Raw genomic sequence first — 17,128 nt, 5'->3', positions numbered from 1 at the left:
ACCAGGACCTAGTGGAGCCACAACCAGGACCTAGTGGTATGCAGACAAAATGTGCCAGAGAGTGCACCCCAGAAAAATCTTCACTGCCTGATGTTATAATGGAAGGGGACTCCTCTTCCAAACAGTAACACCTCTCCTCCTCCCCCCTCCTCACCATCTTCCATACGTCAACAGGAGTCATCTGCAAGGGTAAGTAATAACTTGAACATACTTTTATAGTGAAGATTTGGGTGAATTAGGTATAAAATTTACTTTGAAATAAAGTTTTTGGGGAGTCAGGAATGGATTAATTCATTTCCCATTATTTCTTATGGGGAATTTTGCTTCGGTTTATGAATTTTCGGGTTATGAACCGTCTACAGGAACGGATTAAATTCTTAAACCGAGGTACCCCTGTATTGTATTTATAATAGACCTACAAAAGTGAGGCTCATTAGGAAGTGGTGTTTTAGGTATTACATCAGACGATTGTCTCGGTTTCTCTCTCAACAGCTCACACGAGAAAATGGCAAAATTATCATTAAGTATTGTATATGATTGTTCTGTATTTCATATTTGCTAATGCAAGCAAGAAGGGCATGAATTTTAAATTGTTTGTGTACACACAACAGGGCATCCCGTCGCTGGTTTGTGGTATCATCACAGATCAACCTCCATCGAGACTACCGTGAGGATCTGGAGGGCCAGCATAAGAACAAACAGATGCAGCATAATGATTTGCTCATCTTGGACAAGTGTCAGCCCTTCACTAACCTCACAGTCAGGTGTCGTGGGTCGAAGATATTTTCCTACCCAGAGGTGCTAAGGGTAAGAGCTTGAGGATGCACACACATTATTTCATGTTTGCATTCAGTAAAACATTTTTACTTATACTTATTAGTGGATAATTTTGGATTTTAGATAGCTGGTTACATCCCCTCGTCTAATACATTACATTTGTTAACGAATCAACAATCCCTTAAAAATGCGATATACAGTACTGTATTGGTGAAAGTCAAAGCACTGTAATATTGATGTTTTCTGTTCCTTGGCCATGATAAGTGTGCTTCAGGCTGGGCTCGGGGAGTAGAGCAACTCCCAGAGCCTTCACCAGGTATGCGCCAGATAGGATAGTTGGATTGCTTGGGTTCATTTGTTTCTGGTAAGGCCTTTTTTTTTTTTTTTTTTTTTTTTTAGCAAATCTAGAGAACATACTTGCTCTAGAATGTAAAACAGCTTTTGTATGTTACTTGTAAGAAGCCTGTTCGTGAAATTAAAGAATGGTGATACCTGCTTGATGGGGTTCTGGGAGTTCTACTACTCCCCAAGTCTGAGGCCATGTTTGACTTGTAAGAGTTTGGCTATTATATATTATATAAGGTTATTATATAATACAGTATATAAAAGATTAATGACAATGACACATGTCAGTTAATTTGTAAAAATAAGGATGAAGGAATAAAGAGCATAAGGAATGAGAGATTATAAATGCTGGAAAAGTGGTGATTCCCCCCTCCAGTATCTTTCTCAAGTTGTATTAAGCATTCAGTGAAGTAGATTTAGCTTTAATCTTCAAGACATGACAAAATATATAGATTTAATTATAAAAGAATAAAATATATTAAATGCATTTTGCTACAATTCTGGAGAATTTTAAAAGTGAGCATGAGCAAGGGGATGAAAAATAAACTTATATTTGTGTAAAAGGAAGATCATTGAAGAGACATGGAAATACATTGAATCATTGAGCAGTTATTGTAATTTTGTTCATTAAATTAACCATGTGTTTGCTACTAACAAATTTGCATAAGGTGGAAACTAAAAAAAAAAGCATTGAATGTAATGAAATGCTTCTTTCTGGAGGAGCCTCAGTGGTTCCCTGTAGCTATCTTGCTGATCGCAAGATAGCTAGAATGGAGCAATAGATTGCTCCATTCTAAAAGGTCCTGTTAGTTGAAGAAATTTTGTTTGGTCCACAGGGCCAGAACCTATTCCCCTTATAGAGGCACAGGGTGGAGTGAGAGTTCTCTACCTCATTGGAAAAAAAGCCTCTTGAAAGTTAGCGAAGCTTTAAAGACAGCCGGAAGGTTCACAGAAAATGAAGCCTTGAAACTGCCCAGTAACTCTGCAAATAATTCACACAGAACTAAAACCAGCTTTAAACTCGTTAGTACTGATTAACACCACCAGGTAGCCAAGCCTCGGCCAACAGCTGACTCCCCAGCTTGGTCCAGGAGCTAATGATCAACAACTCCATGATGAAGCAACAATCCTGGAGGGAGGGAGGAGGAAGAATGAGGGAGTCACCAGGGCTTCTCCAGAAAGAGGCATTTCATAATACTGGTATTACCTGGTTGATACCTGGTTGATGGAGTTCTGGGAGTTCTTCTACTCCCCAAGCCCGGCCCGAGGCCAGGCTTGACTTGTGAGAGTTTGGTCCACCAGGCTGTTGCTTGGAGCGGCCCGCAGGCCCACATACCCACCACAGTCCGGTTGGGCTGTGGTGGGTATGTGGGCCTATGGTGGGCCCATGGTGTGGGCCTATGGTATTCTATGGTGATTTTCTGGGGGGAGCTCCCCAGTGGCTCCCTGAAGCTAAGAAGAAAAATGGGTCTTCCCAGGGAGGAGGAGAGGCAGCAGACACCATGATGAACAGAATCCAGGCTAGGAAACACTGTCCAAGTAACATAACCAATTGAGATCAGGAACAGTGACTAAATACTGATCCATAAGAATCCTGTTAGAATGCCAAAACCAATGAGCCCAAATATCAACCCAGAACATGTGAGAAAAGACTGCAACCAAAGCCTCATTCTTGTGAATATCTTGGGCGATCAGAACATGATATTTGTGGAGGGTAGACCACAAACTGGCTAGACTTGATGACACTGTGGACAACCTGAGTGTGTGTGAAGTGTGACAACACTTCAAAAACTCCAGATGTGAAGAGCAGAGCAGTTCAAACTAGTGAAGTACCTGTACATCACTGGGCCAATCTGGTGATAAGAGACTGAGCCAAGGAAAAAAGCTCGGGTTTGGACACAGGACCAGAAGAGCCAGAAACGAAGGCTGGGCTGGCCACCAAAGAACCCAGAAGGATCACCTTTCCCAAGTATGACTCCAGACTGGACAGCACCCTGAGCAACAATTGAATGCGGAAAAGGTAAATGCACCTCGACCAGTCCATTCGCAAGGCATCCACCATGAGAGCCTCGTGATTGGAGATTGAGGCCACGTAAGGGAGAAGGTGCTGGTTCCATGCTGATGTGAAGAAGTTCACCTCTGGGCAACTGAACGTCTCACAGAGCCAACAGAAGATACAGCATCGATGGTCCATTCCATAGAAATGGGGCAAAAGCAAGATCACCAGTCCACAAGAACATTAGATACACCCCGCATGTGAACACACTGAGAACCAAGCCCAGGGAATCCAGAAGCCAAGTTACTTAAACATCCAGCTCCACAGGGCAATGAAATGAAGCATCTTCCAACAGTTCAAGCAATGAACCATTGGGGAGCAGTCAGAAAGAAGCCGGAGTACAGAGCCTGGAGGAAGCCGAATACTCCTCAGGGCATGCCACACAGCCACAAACTTGTGCCCCTGAAGTAATGGGCCCGACCGCTGATGTTGGGCAGCCTGGTGAGCATTGGTCACATAATGGGGGGGGGGGGATGGCACCTTGGAACTGAACCATGACAAACCCAAAGGGGAAACTAGAGAAGCAAGAGCTGATAAAGGGCAAGCAGGGCATGAACCCACTGGCTCCAGGAGCAGCAAAATGGCTGGAACCAGAGAAACTAATACAATACCTGGAGTCAAACCCTTCCCCAGATGAAAAAACTATGCAGGCAAAGTTTAGGCTTTCAAACAACCACTCGACCAACTTGCAAGTCATCTGGGACAATCTGACACCTGATGGTGTTGAAGCTGCAGGTGGAACAAGGCTACTGGAGGCAAGGTCTGGCTCTGCCTACGGTGCAGTTGGGCCCTGAGCTTTGGCCAAGGGTGCACCTGGATAAGTTAGCTGATTTTTTTTGTTTTCTTTTCTTTGCTGCACAAGTCTTCTCTCGTCGAATGGTTCAGGTTGGGGCTCAGTGTTTGCTCATCTTAGATGCTTTTCCTACACCTGGCCTACCTAGTTATCTATGGATAACCCAGGAGACCAATATTCCCTCACTGAACGGAGGGGAGGAGAGAGGATTTACATGCCTACCTTGTTTGCCTCCATGCCTGATGATGTGTGCAACTTTCCTGAGTGTTATTTGGGTGTTATTGAACCCCTACCTTTATCGCTGCTAGATGGGTTCAGAGGGCCTTAAATCTTCATTTGAATGCCACTTTTGGTATTTGACTAATAGCTTATCAGGTTATAGCTGAATTTTGTATATGCAGTTTGCAGGTCTGGGTTCTGCAGCCCCTACTAATCTGGGTGGCATGGCAGCCAATCTCCTATTCTTTTATGAGATGTTGAGCATATTATTTTGGACATCTGTGCCAAATGGTACACAATGCAGAACTTGCTAAATTTGTAAGTCTTAGCAAATTTCTAGCTTTCTCATCTGCACTTGCAGTGTGGCTATAGATTTGTCTAAGATATTTCATTTGTTCTTTAGATGCAATGGCAGACTGTCCTCTTTCCAATCATTGATTGTTGTCTTTAGGCTAAAGGAAAGCATGGCTGATCATTCTTAGCGACTGAAGAGTTAAGCTTGGCTGGCTCATGTGAAAGGCAGATGTTTTGTAATTTGTTGGTGGTTATGCTACCTGTTCCTGGTCGATCTATAGGTAGGCAGATTCTCCACACCTCAGGAAGGTTACATATGAAGGGATGAAGGTTCACATGCCCTTTCCAGGTAAGTTTTGGTGACAGGTTAGTGGAGAGCATTTACATGCATTTTGCAGTGCTTGGACTTTAGGTTTTTTTGGAGTGGCATTAAGGCATTAAGTCTTTCTGAGAATTCTAACTTTGAGATTTACTCAATGATAATTTTATAAAAACAATTCTTTTCAGGATGCCAAGTTTTGTTTGGTCATTCGTGGGGGCCGCCTTGGTCAGAGTGTACTATATGATGCCATGCGTGCAGGATGTGTACCTGTGATTGTAGCTGATGGATATGTTTTGCCATTTTCTGAGGTAATAAAGGTCCTATTTAGGATTGTTATTTATAAGCCTTCTAATTAGACTTGTATAAACTAAAAATTACTCTTGGTCTACCAGTATTGTGGCATAATTTACAGCTATTAGTTTAGACCAGCGTTTTTCAACCTTTGTACCCATGAAATTAATTCTTGGTCGTAATTTAGATCAACACACAACTGAAAGGAGATGATTTCTGTCTTTGCTTTTGATACTGGTTAAATGAGAAAAATGAAACACAGAAATGTCTCAAAAATACATTTGCATATGAATAGAATTTGCCTTTTATTGCAAAAAATAAATTTGCAAATTATTAGACTGAACTTATTTATCACTGTCTCTTGCACAACTCCTAGTTACCTTGAGGTTTTGCAGAACCCCATTTGAGAAATTTTGATTTAAACCGACATGTCCAGAGATATCGTAAAATAAGTTGTGCATTGGCTCCAGGTAATAGACTGGCGCAAGGCAGCTGTTCAAGTGTATGAAGAGGACCTGCCGACTGTGATTGAAATACTCAAGAGAGACGTGTCTCAGGAACGACTCGGCCATATGCAGAAACAGGTGTGTGGTATCAAATGGGCAAAAGTAGCAAGCCTTGGAAATTTCTGTTGCAGCAGAATTGATCCAGTACCCATCTATCCAATCTATCAGGGAAATCCAGTGTATAGTTTATTTACAGTGTTTATGTACAGTGCTGTATTGGTATTTAAATTTAGTTAAATGTACATACTACAGTACTGTATTTGATTACCATCATTGGTGTTTACTCACAAAAGTACTTCTGCAGTTACAGTATTTATTTACAGTACTGTAATTGTTTCAGGTATTGTGGTTATATGAAAAGTATTTTTCAACAATAAGAGACATCACCCTTACCACTCTGAAGATACTCAATGATCGAGTGTTCCCAGCCCACCAGCAATCTCTGCAGCAGTGGAATACTCGGCCTGTACCCTCAGCAGTTGAAAATCCTCTTTTCCTTCCTCTCACAGCCCCAGCAAATGAAGGCTTTACTGCAGTTATCCTTACCTATGACCGCTTGGAATCACTCTTTCAGGTAATTTAACTAAAATACTGTACTAGTGTCTTAAAACTGAAATGTAAATTAGGAAGCAAATGCTAGTTTTACTCTTGCCTATAGGCAAAAGCAGTACAGACCTTTGTTTAGCATAAGAGTCAAATGTTAGCCTGTGATGTTTCAATACCTAATACAGGAGAAGTAACACATTGGTTCATGTGTACCATATTGAATCGTATGCATGTAAAAGTAGGTTAATGAAAGTCAAATCTCAGTCAAGTCTGAGAAGTTTTGTATAATGAAATAAGTGGGCTATAATGTTAAGGTAAAATAGAGTAGCTACATACCATATGCTGCAAATACTGTAATTTGTACCCTAGGCTAAGTCTGAAAAAGTATCACCAGGATCTCCTGTCATACTTAACCACTGTGATGCGCCAAGTTTATAGTGAAATTCACCCCCCCACCCCCCACCCTGTATACATGAAATCAAGTGTTCCCTCCAAAAAAAAAAAAATTCTTATTAAAATTATGAATTCCCTTCCCTGAACATGTCTATGTAAATATAAATGTCAAATTCCACTTACCTTGGCCGTGAGGACGTGGACAAGGTGCGCTGTAACGTTATCAGGGGCTGGTTGCCCGGGCGTGATGCTCCCAGACACGGTCGCGCGGGCCATTCAAGCACCGTGTGTTGCCACAAATATATTTTTAATTATTTGTTCTATGTATTTCCAATGTGGTTATTTTTTTTTTATCGTATATGATGCATATTTGTGTCCTTTACAATATATATACAGTAGAACGTTCATAATGTTCCATGGCACTGTGATACATGTGTCAGTAATGTGTCCACAATAAATGTTTATTGTCGCAATATTACGTGTTAAAAATTCACTAAATTTAAAATATGTACAGTTTCACACAGTAACACACTGTATTACACACTCAGTACTTCGGAAGTGAGTAATAATCAACGAAGTAGTCCATGGTACACAGCACGACTTTGCTCTCATTGCACCAGGTACAGATAGATTTTCGCTTACTGTTTCTTCGTTCTGTGTGCTTGCGAGTAACGCACTCACCTACACCCTTGGCTTTAGTACTTGTAGGTGGTATGTTACCAAGCTTGTAAAGCATAAGATAGTATTGAAAAGATTATAGGAAAAGATCGCTTTGTAAGGTCCCACGAAGGAAGAGATTCAGCCACCCTCGAAGAGTGTCTGCCAATCTAAAAGAGATTCAGGCATTCTGGAGAGGTTCAGTTATTCTTGAAAATATCTATGGAAAACACCACCATGTTCATCTATGCTACTTGTATCACATACATCATCACTGAACGCAGAAAGCGATTCATCTATGTATCATCTATATAAATTGGAGATGGCATAGATTGGTGAGGGTGGCGCTCAGAGCTTCAACTGGATACGCTCGCTGCATCGTCCTCATAGGTGCTGTATCACTTGCATCTGACCTTTGTGTTAGGTCCTTATTACACCTAGCTTCACTAATATCATGACCCTTATGTTCTTCAAACAATAAGGTTTGAATTTCACCGACAGAGCGCAATTAGACAGGTGTTTGGGAGCCAGAGATGCGTGCGCCACCCATGGTTGCTCACTCAGTACTAACCCAGCCAGCAGCCCTAGGGCATTCTCGCAATTTTTTCCAAGATGGCTGCCTCTCACTGGAGGTCCTAAGAGACCATTTCGTACACAACCAAACACGCACACATTTTGAATGGGTACAAAAAAATCAGAGTTTTCTCGGTTGGCGCAGTCCAGTGGTTAACCCTAGCACTCTCATTTCCTGCCTCCCTTGCTTGTGTATGTATAAATACCTAAGTGTAGTTACAGGATGAGAGCTGCATTCGTGGTGTCCCATCATCCCAGTACTCTTTGTCATGTGACACTTTGAAACTCCTGACAGTTTTGGCCTCCACCACATTCTCACTTAACTTGTTTCAACTGTCTACCACTCTGTTTGCAAAAGTGAACTTTCTAATGTTTCCTTGGCAACTTTGTTTCCTCAAATCAAGTTTGAATCTATGACTGTTTGTTCTTAAAACTGCAGTTTTCAAGCATTCATCTTTTGTCAATTTTCATGATTTCTGATACTATTTTGTACATACTGATCATTTCAACTCTTTTTTTTTTTTTTTTTCTATTTTTCTAGCTTTGGCATATTTAACATAGCTCAAACTTATTTAACATAGAACTTGCTTTACATTTCCAAAAAGCCATTTAATAGCATGTATTTGCACCTTTAACAGTTTACTGATGTGCTTCTTGAGATATGGACACCATACTACCGCCTCATATTTCAGTTTTGGTCTCACGAAAATCAACAATTTCTTTAATATAAGAGCTACAGTATTCTGAAGTTGGGAAGCATAGCCTTTGCTCCTCACACAATGTTCTTTATGTGGTCCTCGGGTGATAGTCTACTATCTAGAACAACTACTACTATCTAGAACTACCCCTAGGTCTCATTCTTTGTTGGCGCTCTTTAATGTCTTTTGCACATACGTAATTTGTAAGTTATGTGTGGCCAAATTTTCTCCTATTCCACATCCCCCAACATGGCATTTATTCATATTGAATTCCATTTGCTTAGTGTTGTTCCATAAACTTATGTTCTGGTCATCTTGAAGTCATGACAATCATCTAAGTCTCTTATCTTCTCCAATAGCTTAGTATCATAGTTCTGTATGCCTTCTGGAAGATTTATATAGATGATGAACATTATTGGTGCAATAGCTGAACCGCCTTTTATATCTAGTCCCTCATCCTGAATTATTCTCACTTAGGTAAGATCCCATTGTGCCTTTAGACAATATGTCTAAAGGGACAACACACTACAGTTATAAGTATGATCCTCCTTTCTCAATTAATATCAGCATGTATAAATATACTGTACTTGTTTTATCAATTACTTTATATGTGAAGAAACATCTTGACCCTTGGTGAGTACCCACAATAAGTCATTTTTATTGCAAATTACCTAAACCATATTTTGTTGTGTGTTGATTTATAGTGCCTAGTGAAGCTGCAGCATATCATTATAAAGTTTTATAAATAAATTTATTACTGTATTTTTTTGAGGTTAGAAGGATTGACCAAATATCCAGTCATTTCTATGTTCTGATTGCTATTGGAACTGAGCTGATTGGGCTAAGGGGTGTTGTTTGTATATTTAATATATATATATATATATATGTTTGTTGCATGTTTTTCTTGTATCTCTAGGTAATCCAGACAATGGTACAGGTCCCATCACTATCCAAGGTGCTTGTTGTGTGGAATAATCAGAAGAAAGCTCCACCACAAGGTTAGTCGACAGTTACATTTTTGTATTTAATTAATTAAAAGGGTAATTATTTGAAATTAATATAAATTAAGCTTTGAATGTGATGAAACCTCACTTTCTGGGGGGCCCTCAGTAGCTCACTCACTGGTATAGCCAAGCCTTAAGATGTGCATCAGGCCTCTGAGACACGTGCTTGCCTATCAGGAGATAGGACCAGAAACTGGGGGGTCTTTACTAAGTGAGAGGAGCTTGGGGGATCAAAGTACTGCCCAAAAGTAAAGAAAATTCCACTAAAATGGTTAAGCAGAACACAATAAGTGCCTTGTTGAATAACAAATAAAATAAAGCTGAACAAGGATACTGACCATTCCCGGGAGCGTATGACTCTAATCCTGACGTTCCCGGTCACACCAGATAGCCTTCCAGGTCACCCTGAGCATTTTATAGTATTCAATGTCCTATTTGTTTTGTTCTTGTTCTTCAACAAAAATTTATAACTCCAAACGTTTAGAGTTTATGAAAAATCAATTCTATAGGGATTGTAGAACAGACAGCTGTGCAACCTATATGTAAAAATGGTGAGAATCGGTCAGAAACTATATTTTTCGATACTAAAGTAAGTTGAAATTCTTGTTATAGATATAATTGAAGTTGAAGTTTTCGACAATGAATAAGGCAGTTCTAATTCATGAATTTACTTGTATGTTGTAATAAACATTGTTTGGCATTCGTACTCAAATATGTGAAAGTTATAGGTCACTATGTGATAAAATGAAGTCAAGAAAAAATAATTCCCCAAATAAACAAAATATAGGGATAATTATAATGATTCAGGAGATATATTTAGGGTATACTTTATATAAGTAAAAAGCCCTAATCTGGTCCCTAATCATCAAAACAATCTACAGAAAAAAGAAAAATAGAGATTGAAATCTTTGAAAAAATCAGCCAAAAAAATTCTAAGTCCCAAGTTCTGAGAGTTGTGACTGATTTATTTGTTGACCAATTTAATACTGTCTTCACATAGGTAGGGGTATGCATTCTCCAGGATGTATAGGTTACAACAAATTCAAATAATAAACAAAGGAGGGGAAAAACCTAAAAACCTATAAAAAAAAAATCCCCCCAAAAAATATTTTCTAGGGGGAGCCCCGCCGGCTCCCCAGAACTATCAAGGCTGAATGGTTATGTATATCTTTCTGGCATCAGTCAATGCATGGAGTTCTTGCCTACCGGGGACAAAGAGCCAGAACCTGGCCCCCTCTAGAGAGGTACGAGGAGCATTGGCCTATAGAGACCCCCCTCCCTGTGGTTGGGATCATTCTATGTCTGCCATCGATCGGGACAGACACCCAGAAAGGTAGGTGCCCCAAAACAAACCCCAATCTGGTAAAAGTATTGCGACCGACAGCCAAACAGGTGGACAGAACTCCCCAAGTGAAAATTAGCAAACTAGCATGACGTCATCATGTCGCCACGCCGCGGTCTGCGCAACCCCCACCAACCCCCCCCCAGGGAGGGGGAAGGGGAGCTCCAGACCCATCCGCCGGCAACCCAACCTACAGTTCTTGGCTGATGGAAGTCTGGTGCGGTCATGCCTCTGGCTGCGACTTTTGTTTCAGTTCTGTGCCTTGTGGTGTGGGCTGTCTACAGGTGATGCGTGAGCCAGGAGACGTATTCCACGGTACTCGGGCTGCATGCACCTAGGGTTCCCTTCCCTAGGTGCCCTGTAAGTACAGTACTGCCCTTGGGGCTTGGGGCCTCCTTCCACAAGTCATCTCGGGATCTACCTCCGCTGTGCTGTTTACTGCTCGGTACTTGGCCGTCCTTGGGGTCAGCTTTTGTTTGTCTCTGGGTAGGAGTACAGTAGTTTTCGTCACTGGTAGGGGCGCAGGGTACTGCACAGCTAGTTTTCACCTGTGACAGTGGCCGGCTCTGTTCCGCCTGGGAACGTTGTCCTCTTGCGAGGTTTTTCTTTTGTTTTTGTTTTCTGCCTGGTGGGGGTCTGCCTTTGTGGTCCCCATCGCTTTTCTTGGGGTATATATATATTTATATATCTATATTATGTGTTTGGTGGTCCTCCCCGCTTGGCCCCCGTGAGTGGACACGGATGCGCCGAGACTGCTCCGTTTTGGTTAAGGGGTCCGGACTTGGGGGTGGGAGTCGCTTCGGCTCTGGTTCCATCTGCTCCTCCTCATCCTTTCCCTTCTGTTGTGCATACCTCCTTTCCCTTGCTTCCGACTCCGAACCATAGGCGGGTTACAGGGTTGGGGCAGGGTCTGGTAGGGTTGAGACTCAGGCGGTCTCGGGGGTTTTCCTCTTCCGGGGTGGCGGCGGAGGCATTCGAGCCTGTTCCTCCAGCCGTGCCGTATGGGTCTGACCAGTGGGCTCCCTTCCTTAACCCTTAAAGTGCGCATCACGTCATATGACGTGTTGGACGTTGTTCCAGTCAACTGCGCATCACGTCATATGATGTGTTGGAGTACTACGCAAGATTTAAACAGCCCGCGGATACACGGGGTTCACCACACCTTCATCAGAGCTCTTGTAAACAGACGCCATTAAAAAAAAAAAATTGTGGGCCAAACTCCCGGGTGTTATTGGCCTCAGTATTGAGTGAGCAACCAAGCCTGACGCACGCAGCATGAGCTAACAGCACTGCTGTTCAGCTTGTGACCACAGCATCGCCTAAAAATGCCAAAATATACTTGTTCATGCTATTATGTAGCGATTATATTATTACAGAAGACCCCTGACTGTGATAAAACTGACCAGGGTTCTGATAATAGCAGGATTGTGGTGATATTTAGTGCTGGGCGCCATGGACGGAGGAGTAATGCTGTGGGAGGGAGGGTGATGGCGATGTCTTCTGACTGTGTGTGGCCACCTTTTATTGACTGCACTCAGCATACCAGCTTAGTGGTTCGCTATGGTGAACACAAATGTAGATACTTATATATAACGTGTGTATAGAGGGTATAAACAGCAAGAGAAGGTTTGGAGCCGCCATTTTGGTGAGGGCGGTGGCGTCGTCTGCACGACACCACCGTGCAGACGACGGTGTTGTTTACTGGTTACCACGATGGTCCTTGGGTACCATACCAGTTTATTTGTACAAGTATGGTGAATAAAACAGGTAGATATTTATATATAATGTGTGTATATAGCGTAATAACACCACACAGTATTGTTGGAGGAGAAATATTAGTGCGTCTGGCCTTGAGGGCGGCAGCCATCAGCTGACTGTGTGAGGTCCTATGTCTTTGTGCCTTTACTCACCATACAAGCTTAGATGTACAGTTATGGTGAACAAAACATGTAAATACTTATATATATAACGTCTGTATATAAGATATATAGCGTAATAACACCACACAGTATTGTTGGAGGAAAAATATTAGTGCGTCTGGCCTTGAGGGTGGCAGCCATCAGCTGACTGTGTGAGGTCCTATGTCTTTGTGCCTTTACTCACCATACAAGCTTAGATGTACAGTTATGGTGAACAAAACATGTAGATACTTATATATAACGTCTGTATATAGTGAATTATAGCAAAAACAGTATTGAGGGAGGAGAATGTGGGTGAGTCAGATGACTGGAGGGAGGGCGGGAGTGGCTGGCTGGTACACGGCGGTCACTCCTCGTTACTTTTTGACTCATAATAGCTACTTAGTGGTTCGTTATAGTGAACAAAACATGCAGATACTTATATATAACCTGTGCTTATAGTGTAATAACCGACAAAGTATTTGTTCACTGATTGATGAACATAATTGAATCAACAATATGCACACCATATTTTTGAGTACAGCAATGATTCACTCATTTTATTATATAAATATATCAAACTACACACTATTGAATAATATTACAGCAAAAAAACTATGAAAAATCAATCAGAGACATTGAAATAATTAGGTAACTATCTCTTTGTGGCAACTCTGGCCTGACAGCTGGCAAACAACAGACCGCCTGGGACGCACTCTGAGTCAGCACCTATAATTTGCCAGACTTCCCCGCCCTATAGCGGGCAATATATGCCACTTACGATTTTTTTATTATTTTTCCCGTGATCAGTGAACACAAATTAACAGGTTAGGAAGAAAAAATATTTTTTTTGTTTCAAAATGACATGTGCCTGTGGGGATGACAGGATATTAAACTCCGAGCATGTTAAGGGTTAATGTTTTGTATGGCTGCCCCGGCTTTTACTTGCGGGGCTGGGGTTGGGGCTTTGGGGGAACGACTCAGCCCTGAGTCCTGCCATATGGGTTCCCGGGTTGGGGAGGCATTGCCTGGGAGGCCTAGGCCCCGTTTTACCCCACTTGGGGTTTTGTACCCTCAGAGCGGGGCTTGCAGTTCCTCAGAGTGGGGTTTTCCCTATCCCCTCTGCATTCGTGTTGGTCTCAGATCTACCCCCTCCCTGGGTTCGGGTTCGTTCAGTTCCGTCCTTCATGGGGGTGCTTTTCACCCAGTTTCTTCCCCTTTTTCGCGCTTATATCGCATTGCTATTCCCTTTGTTTCGGGATCCTTTCACGTCCCTTGGTCTGGGGTGTCTTTGGGCCCATTTGTGCCTTTGTGCTTTTGTGCTTGTTTGTCACAGTTTTCATTGGTTCGTGTACCTCTTCGGTACTTCCAATGTTCTGGGAACGTCTATTGACTTCCAGTGAGGTTTCCCTCCTGTCCTTCTTTTGTATTCACATCGTCTCTCCTTCCTGTTTCGATATTCCTCATATTCATTACCTTGCCTTGTACGTATGTACGTATACCTTGCTGGTGTATGAACGATATGTGTACATACGACTGGTGTACAAGCCGCGCTGCCCGGAAGACGGGTGGTGAGGTTCATACCTCGGGCGCTGGGGCCAGTGTAATCGTTTTGTTCTGGGCAGTGTACACGTGTGTTGGTGTTCCGCATTCTTTCTCGCGGATTCTACACTGTTTTTGCTCCTCTTCTTTCTGGTCATAACCCCTGGATACTTGGTGTTCTGAAGCAAGTGTGGGGTGGCCCTGAGTGGCCCCTCCTCCGCCTCTGTATTGCATGCATCTCACCCTCTTCTACTGGGCACGCACCTCTGAACGTTCTCCACTAGGGATGCTCCTGTTACATTGCATGGCTCAGCTGTGTCGTGACACGGTGGTGTGTCTTGTTTTGCAGGTGAGATTGTACTGTCTGGCGAATCTGTCGGCCGGGTGCTGGTTCTCGCTGTTTGGTGGGGTACTCTACTCGTTGTACTCACCTAGTTGTGTTTGTGTGGGTTCAGCTCTGGCTCTTTGGTCCTGCCTCTCAACTGTCAGGTGTACAGCTTCCTGAGCCTACTGGGTTCTATCTTCTCTACATTTGTGACTGGTATGGAGTCTGCCTCCACCACATCACTTCCTAGTGCATTCCACTTACTGACTACTGACACTGAAACAGTTCTGTGTGTCTGTGGCTCATTTGGGTACTCAACTTCTGCCTGTCCTCCCTTGTGCATGTACCACCCGTGTTAAATGGTCCTTTGTCTATCCTGTCACTTCCCCACTTGACAGGGTAGCGTCATTGGCTCCTAACAGGGGTGTTAAGTGTTGTGCGTTTTGCTTGGACACTTTGTGTGTGTCTTACAGTAACTACTTTGTCCGTGTATCTTGTTCTTGGTGTACTGGGGGCCGCTGCCCGCGTTTCGGTGCTTTTTGATTCGTTTTTCGCCGCTTGGGTCTTTTCTCGATCTGTGGACACTCACCTTGATATTCATGGTGTCCCTGTGTATGTGCGACCCCCCCCCCCACGCCACACATTGTGGTTGATCGTGTACATTGCGTTACCGGCTGCTACTTGGTCCGTATTCTGGTCTTTTCCTTGCCTATTTCTGTTTTTTCCCCTCCTCTATGCTACACATAGCTGTGTATCTTGGTTGGTGCTTATTGGCTATACTGTTGTTAGGTGCTGGGGTGGGCCTCTATGTTCAGTTCCCTGATTTTGGACTACCCCAGTGTTCAGTTTTGGTACTGGGTTCACTTTTTCCTTGTTCTCCCTGAAGGCTTTTGTGTTGCAATGTCTGCGGGAGGTTGTGGACTTCCAGTCGACCGCTCCTGCCCTCCTGGTTCCTTTTCTTGGGACAGGGGTAGCTTGGATTCCGGTCCTGGCTACGGCTTCTCTTTGTTCTTTTTCTGGAACGTGCGTTTTTGTTTTCTTGCTACTCCTGTATACCTTGGTGACACATGCCTCGTTTTTCCCTGTTGGAGCTGGTTGCACTGCTCCTTAATTTGGTCTCCTTAGGGTTGCAGGGTCACTGCTTTTCGCTTCGCGTCTCGTGCCTTAGTTTGTGTTGCTCGGTTTCCTCGTTGGCCTCTGCCTGGGCCCTGGCTCTTCGGTGTTTGGCCTTGTTGGTCTTTCCAGGGTCCAGCAAGGGAGGGGGGGTTTCCTCACAGACTGGGCATTTCTGCTCATCCGGGTTGGTTCCTTTTCGGCTCACCGGGATTGGGTTCCTGGTTCCCTGGCAGCTGTTCCTTCTTGTTTTTGCCATCCTTGTTTCTGGCTCTGCTCTGCTTTCCTTGGTTCCCATCCTGAGGAGCTTCCCGTGGCTCCGCCTCTTTTTGCGGATCAGTCCAGCCCTGTACAGGGCTGGTTCGTTCTTCCCCTTGAGTCTTCGCATCTGGGGTTTTTGTCTCGTGTTCTCGTCGCTTGTGGGGACGCTGGTGGCTTCGTTGTTGGTCTCCCACCTGTGTGCTTTGTCTTGGTGGCAGTGTGTGGTTTCCTGGCGGTCGTTCTGGTTTTCCTATCTCTGCAAAGGGTTCTTCAGTCTCTGATAGGGTTGTCTTGTCTTTCCCTTCAGGGTTGTTCCGGGACTGTCATCTGATGCCGTGTACTGTTGCCTTGTCCTGGGAGGCGCTGGCGGAGCCGCCCCAGCTTGCGTTTGGTGTTGATGTTATTTTTTTTTTTTTTTATTTATTTATTTATTTATTTTTTTTGAGATATACACAAGAGCTGTTACATTTTTGTACAGTCACTAGTATGCGTAGCGTTTCGGGCAGGTCCCTGGAATATGATCCCCGCCGCGAAGAATCGTTTTTACAACCAAGTACCCATTTTACTGTTGAGTTAAACAGAGGCTACAGTTAAGGATTTGCGCCCAGTAAATCCTCCCCGGCCAGGATACGAGCCCATGACAAAGCGCTCGCGGAACACCAGGCGAGTGTCTTACCACTACACCATGGAGACTAAACTTCTGCCCCGTTCCACAAGCTGTCTCAGGCGTTGTTTCACCTCCGGCCTGCTCATGCGCCTCCTTGAGCCATCCTGATCTTTGGACCGGGTGCTCTCGTTTCTCTCTTCTCGGTTTGTTGTGGCCCCTTCCATTCGGGATGCTTTTCTAAACTATCCTGAATAGGATTTTTTCTGTTTTCTCTAACATTGGGAAATGTTATATAACAATTATATATGATATATAACAAAATAGAGCATAATAACATACTCATTATTATTTGCGTTATTATGTATTACTCACCAATGCTATAAAGGCACCAGCTGTATATCCACTTTGTGGACACTTCTCACTACTATTCTTCTTTGTGCGTTGGAAAGGTGTTTGCATCTCTTTATTATTGCATTATCCATCAGTTCCAGTTAATAGGAGCCGTTCTCCTTATCGACAAAACGTTCTTTTTTTTTTTAATATTTCATCAATTTCAAATCAATTTC

General features: G+C 43.2%; 1 protein-coding gene across 1 annotated transcript in view; it reads left to right on the top strand.

Moving 5' to 3' along the window:
• Positions 1-17,128, top strand: part of sotv (exostosin glycosyltransferase sotv) — a 47,358-nt gene that overhangs the window by 10,745 nt on the left and 19,485 nt on the right. Inside the window, exons 6-10 of the mRNA XM_069322456.1 lie at positions 612-807; positions 4,992-5,114; positions 5,568-5,681; positions 5,944-6,177; positions 9,387-9,468. Coding sequence (XP_069178557.1) covers positions 612-807; positions 4,992-5,114; positions 5,568-5,681; positions 5,944-6,177; positions 9,387-9,468 — 749 coding nt within the window. The remainder of the gene's footprint in view (positions 1-611; positions 808-4,991; positions 5,115-5,567; positions 5,682-5,943; positions 6,178-9,386; positions 9,469-17,128) is intronic.

Source organism: Procambarus clarkii, chromosome 11 (assembly GCF_040958095.1).
Source record: "Procambarus clarkii isolate CNS0578487 chromosome 11, FALCON_Pclarkii_2.0, whole genome shotgun sequence".
NCBI classification, from domain to species: domain Eukaryota; kingdom Metazoa; phylum Arthropoda; class Malacostraca; order Decapoda; family Cambaridae; genus Procambarus; species Procambarus clarkii.
Note: the sequence above shows the minus strand (reverse complement) of the source record. Positions and strands in the feature narration are given on the sequence as shown.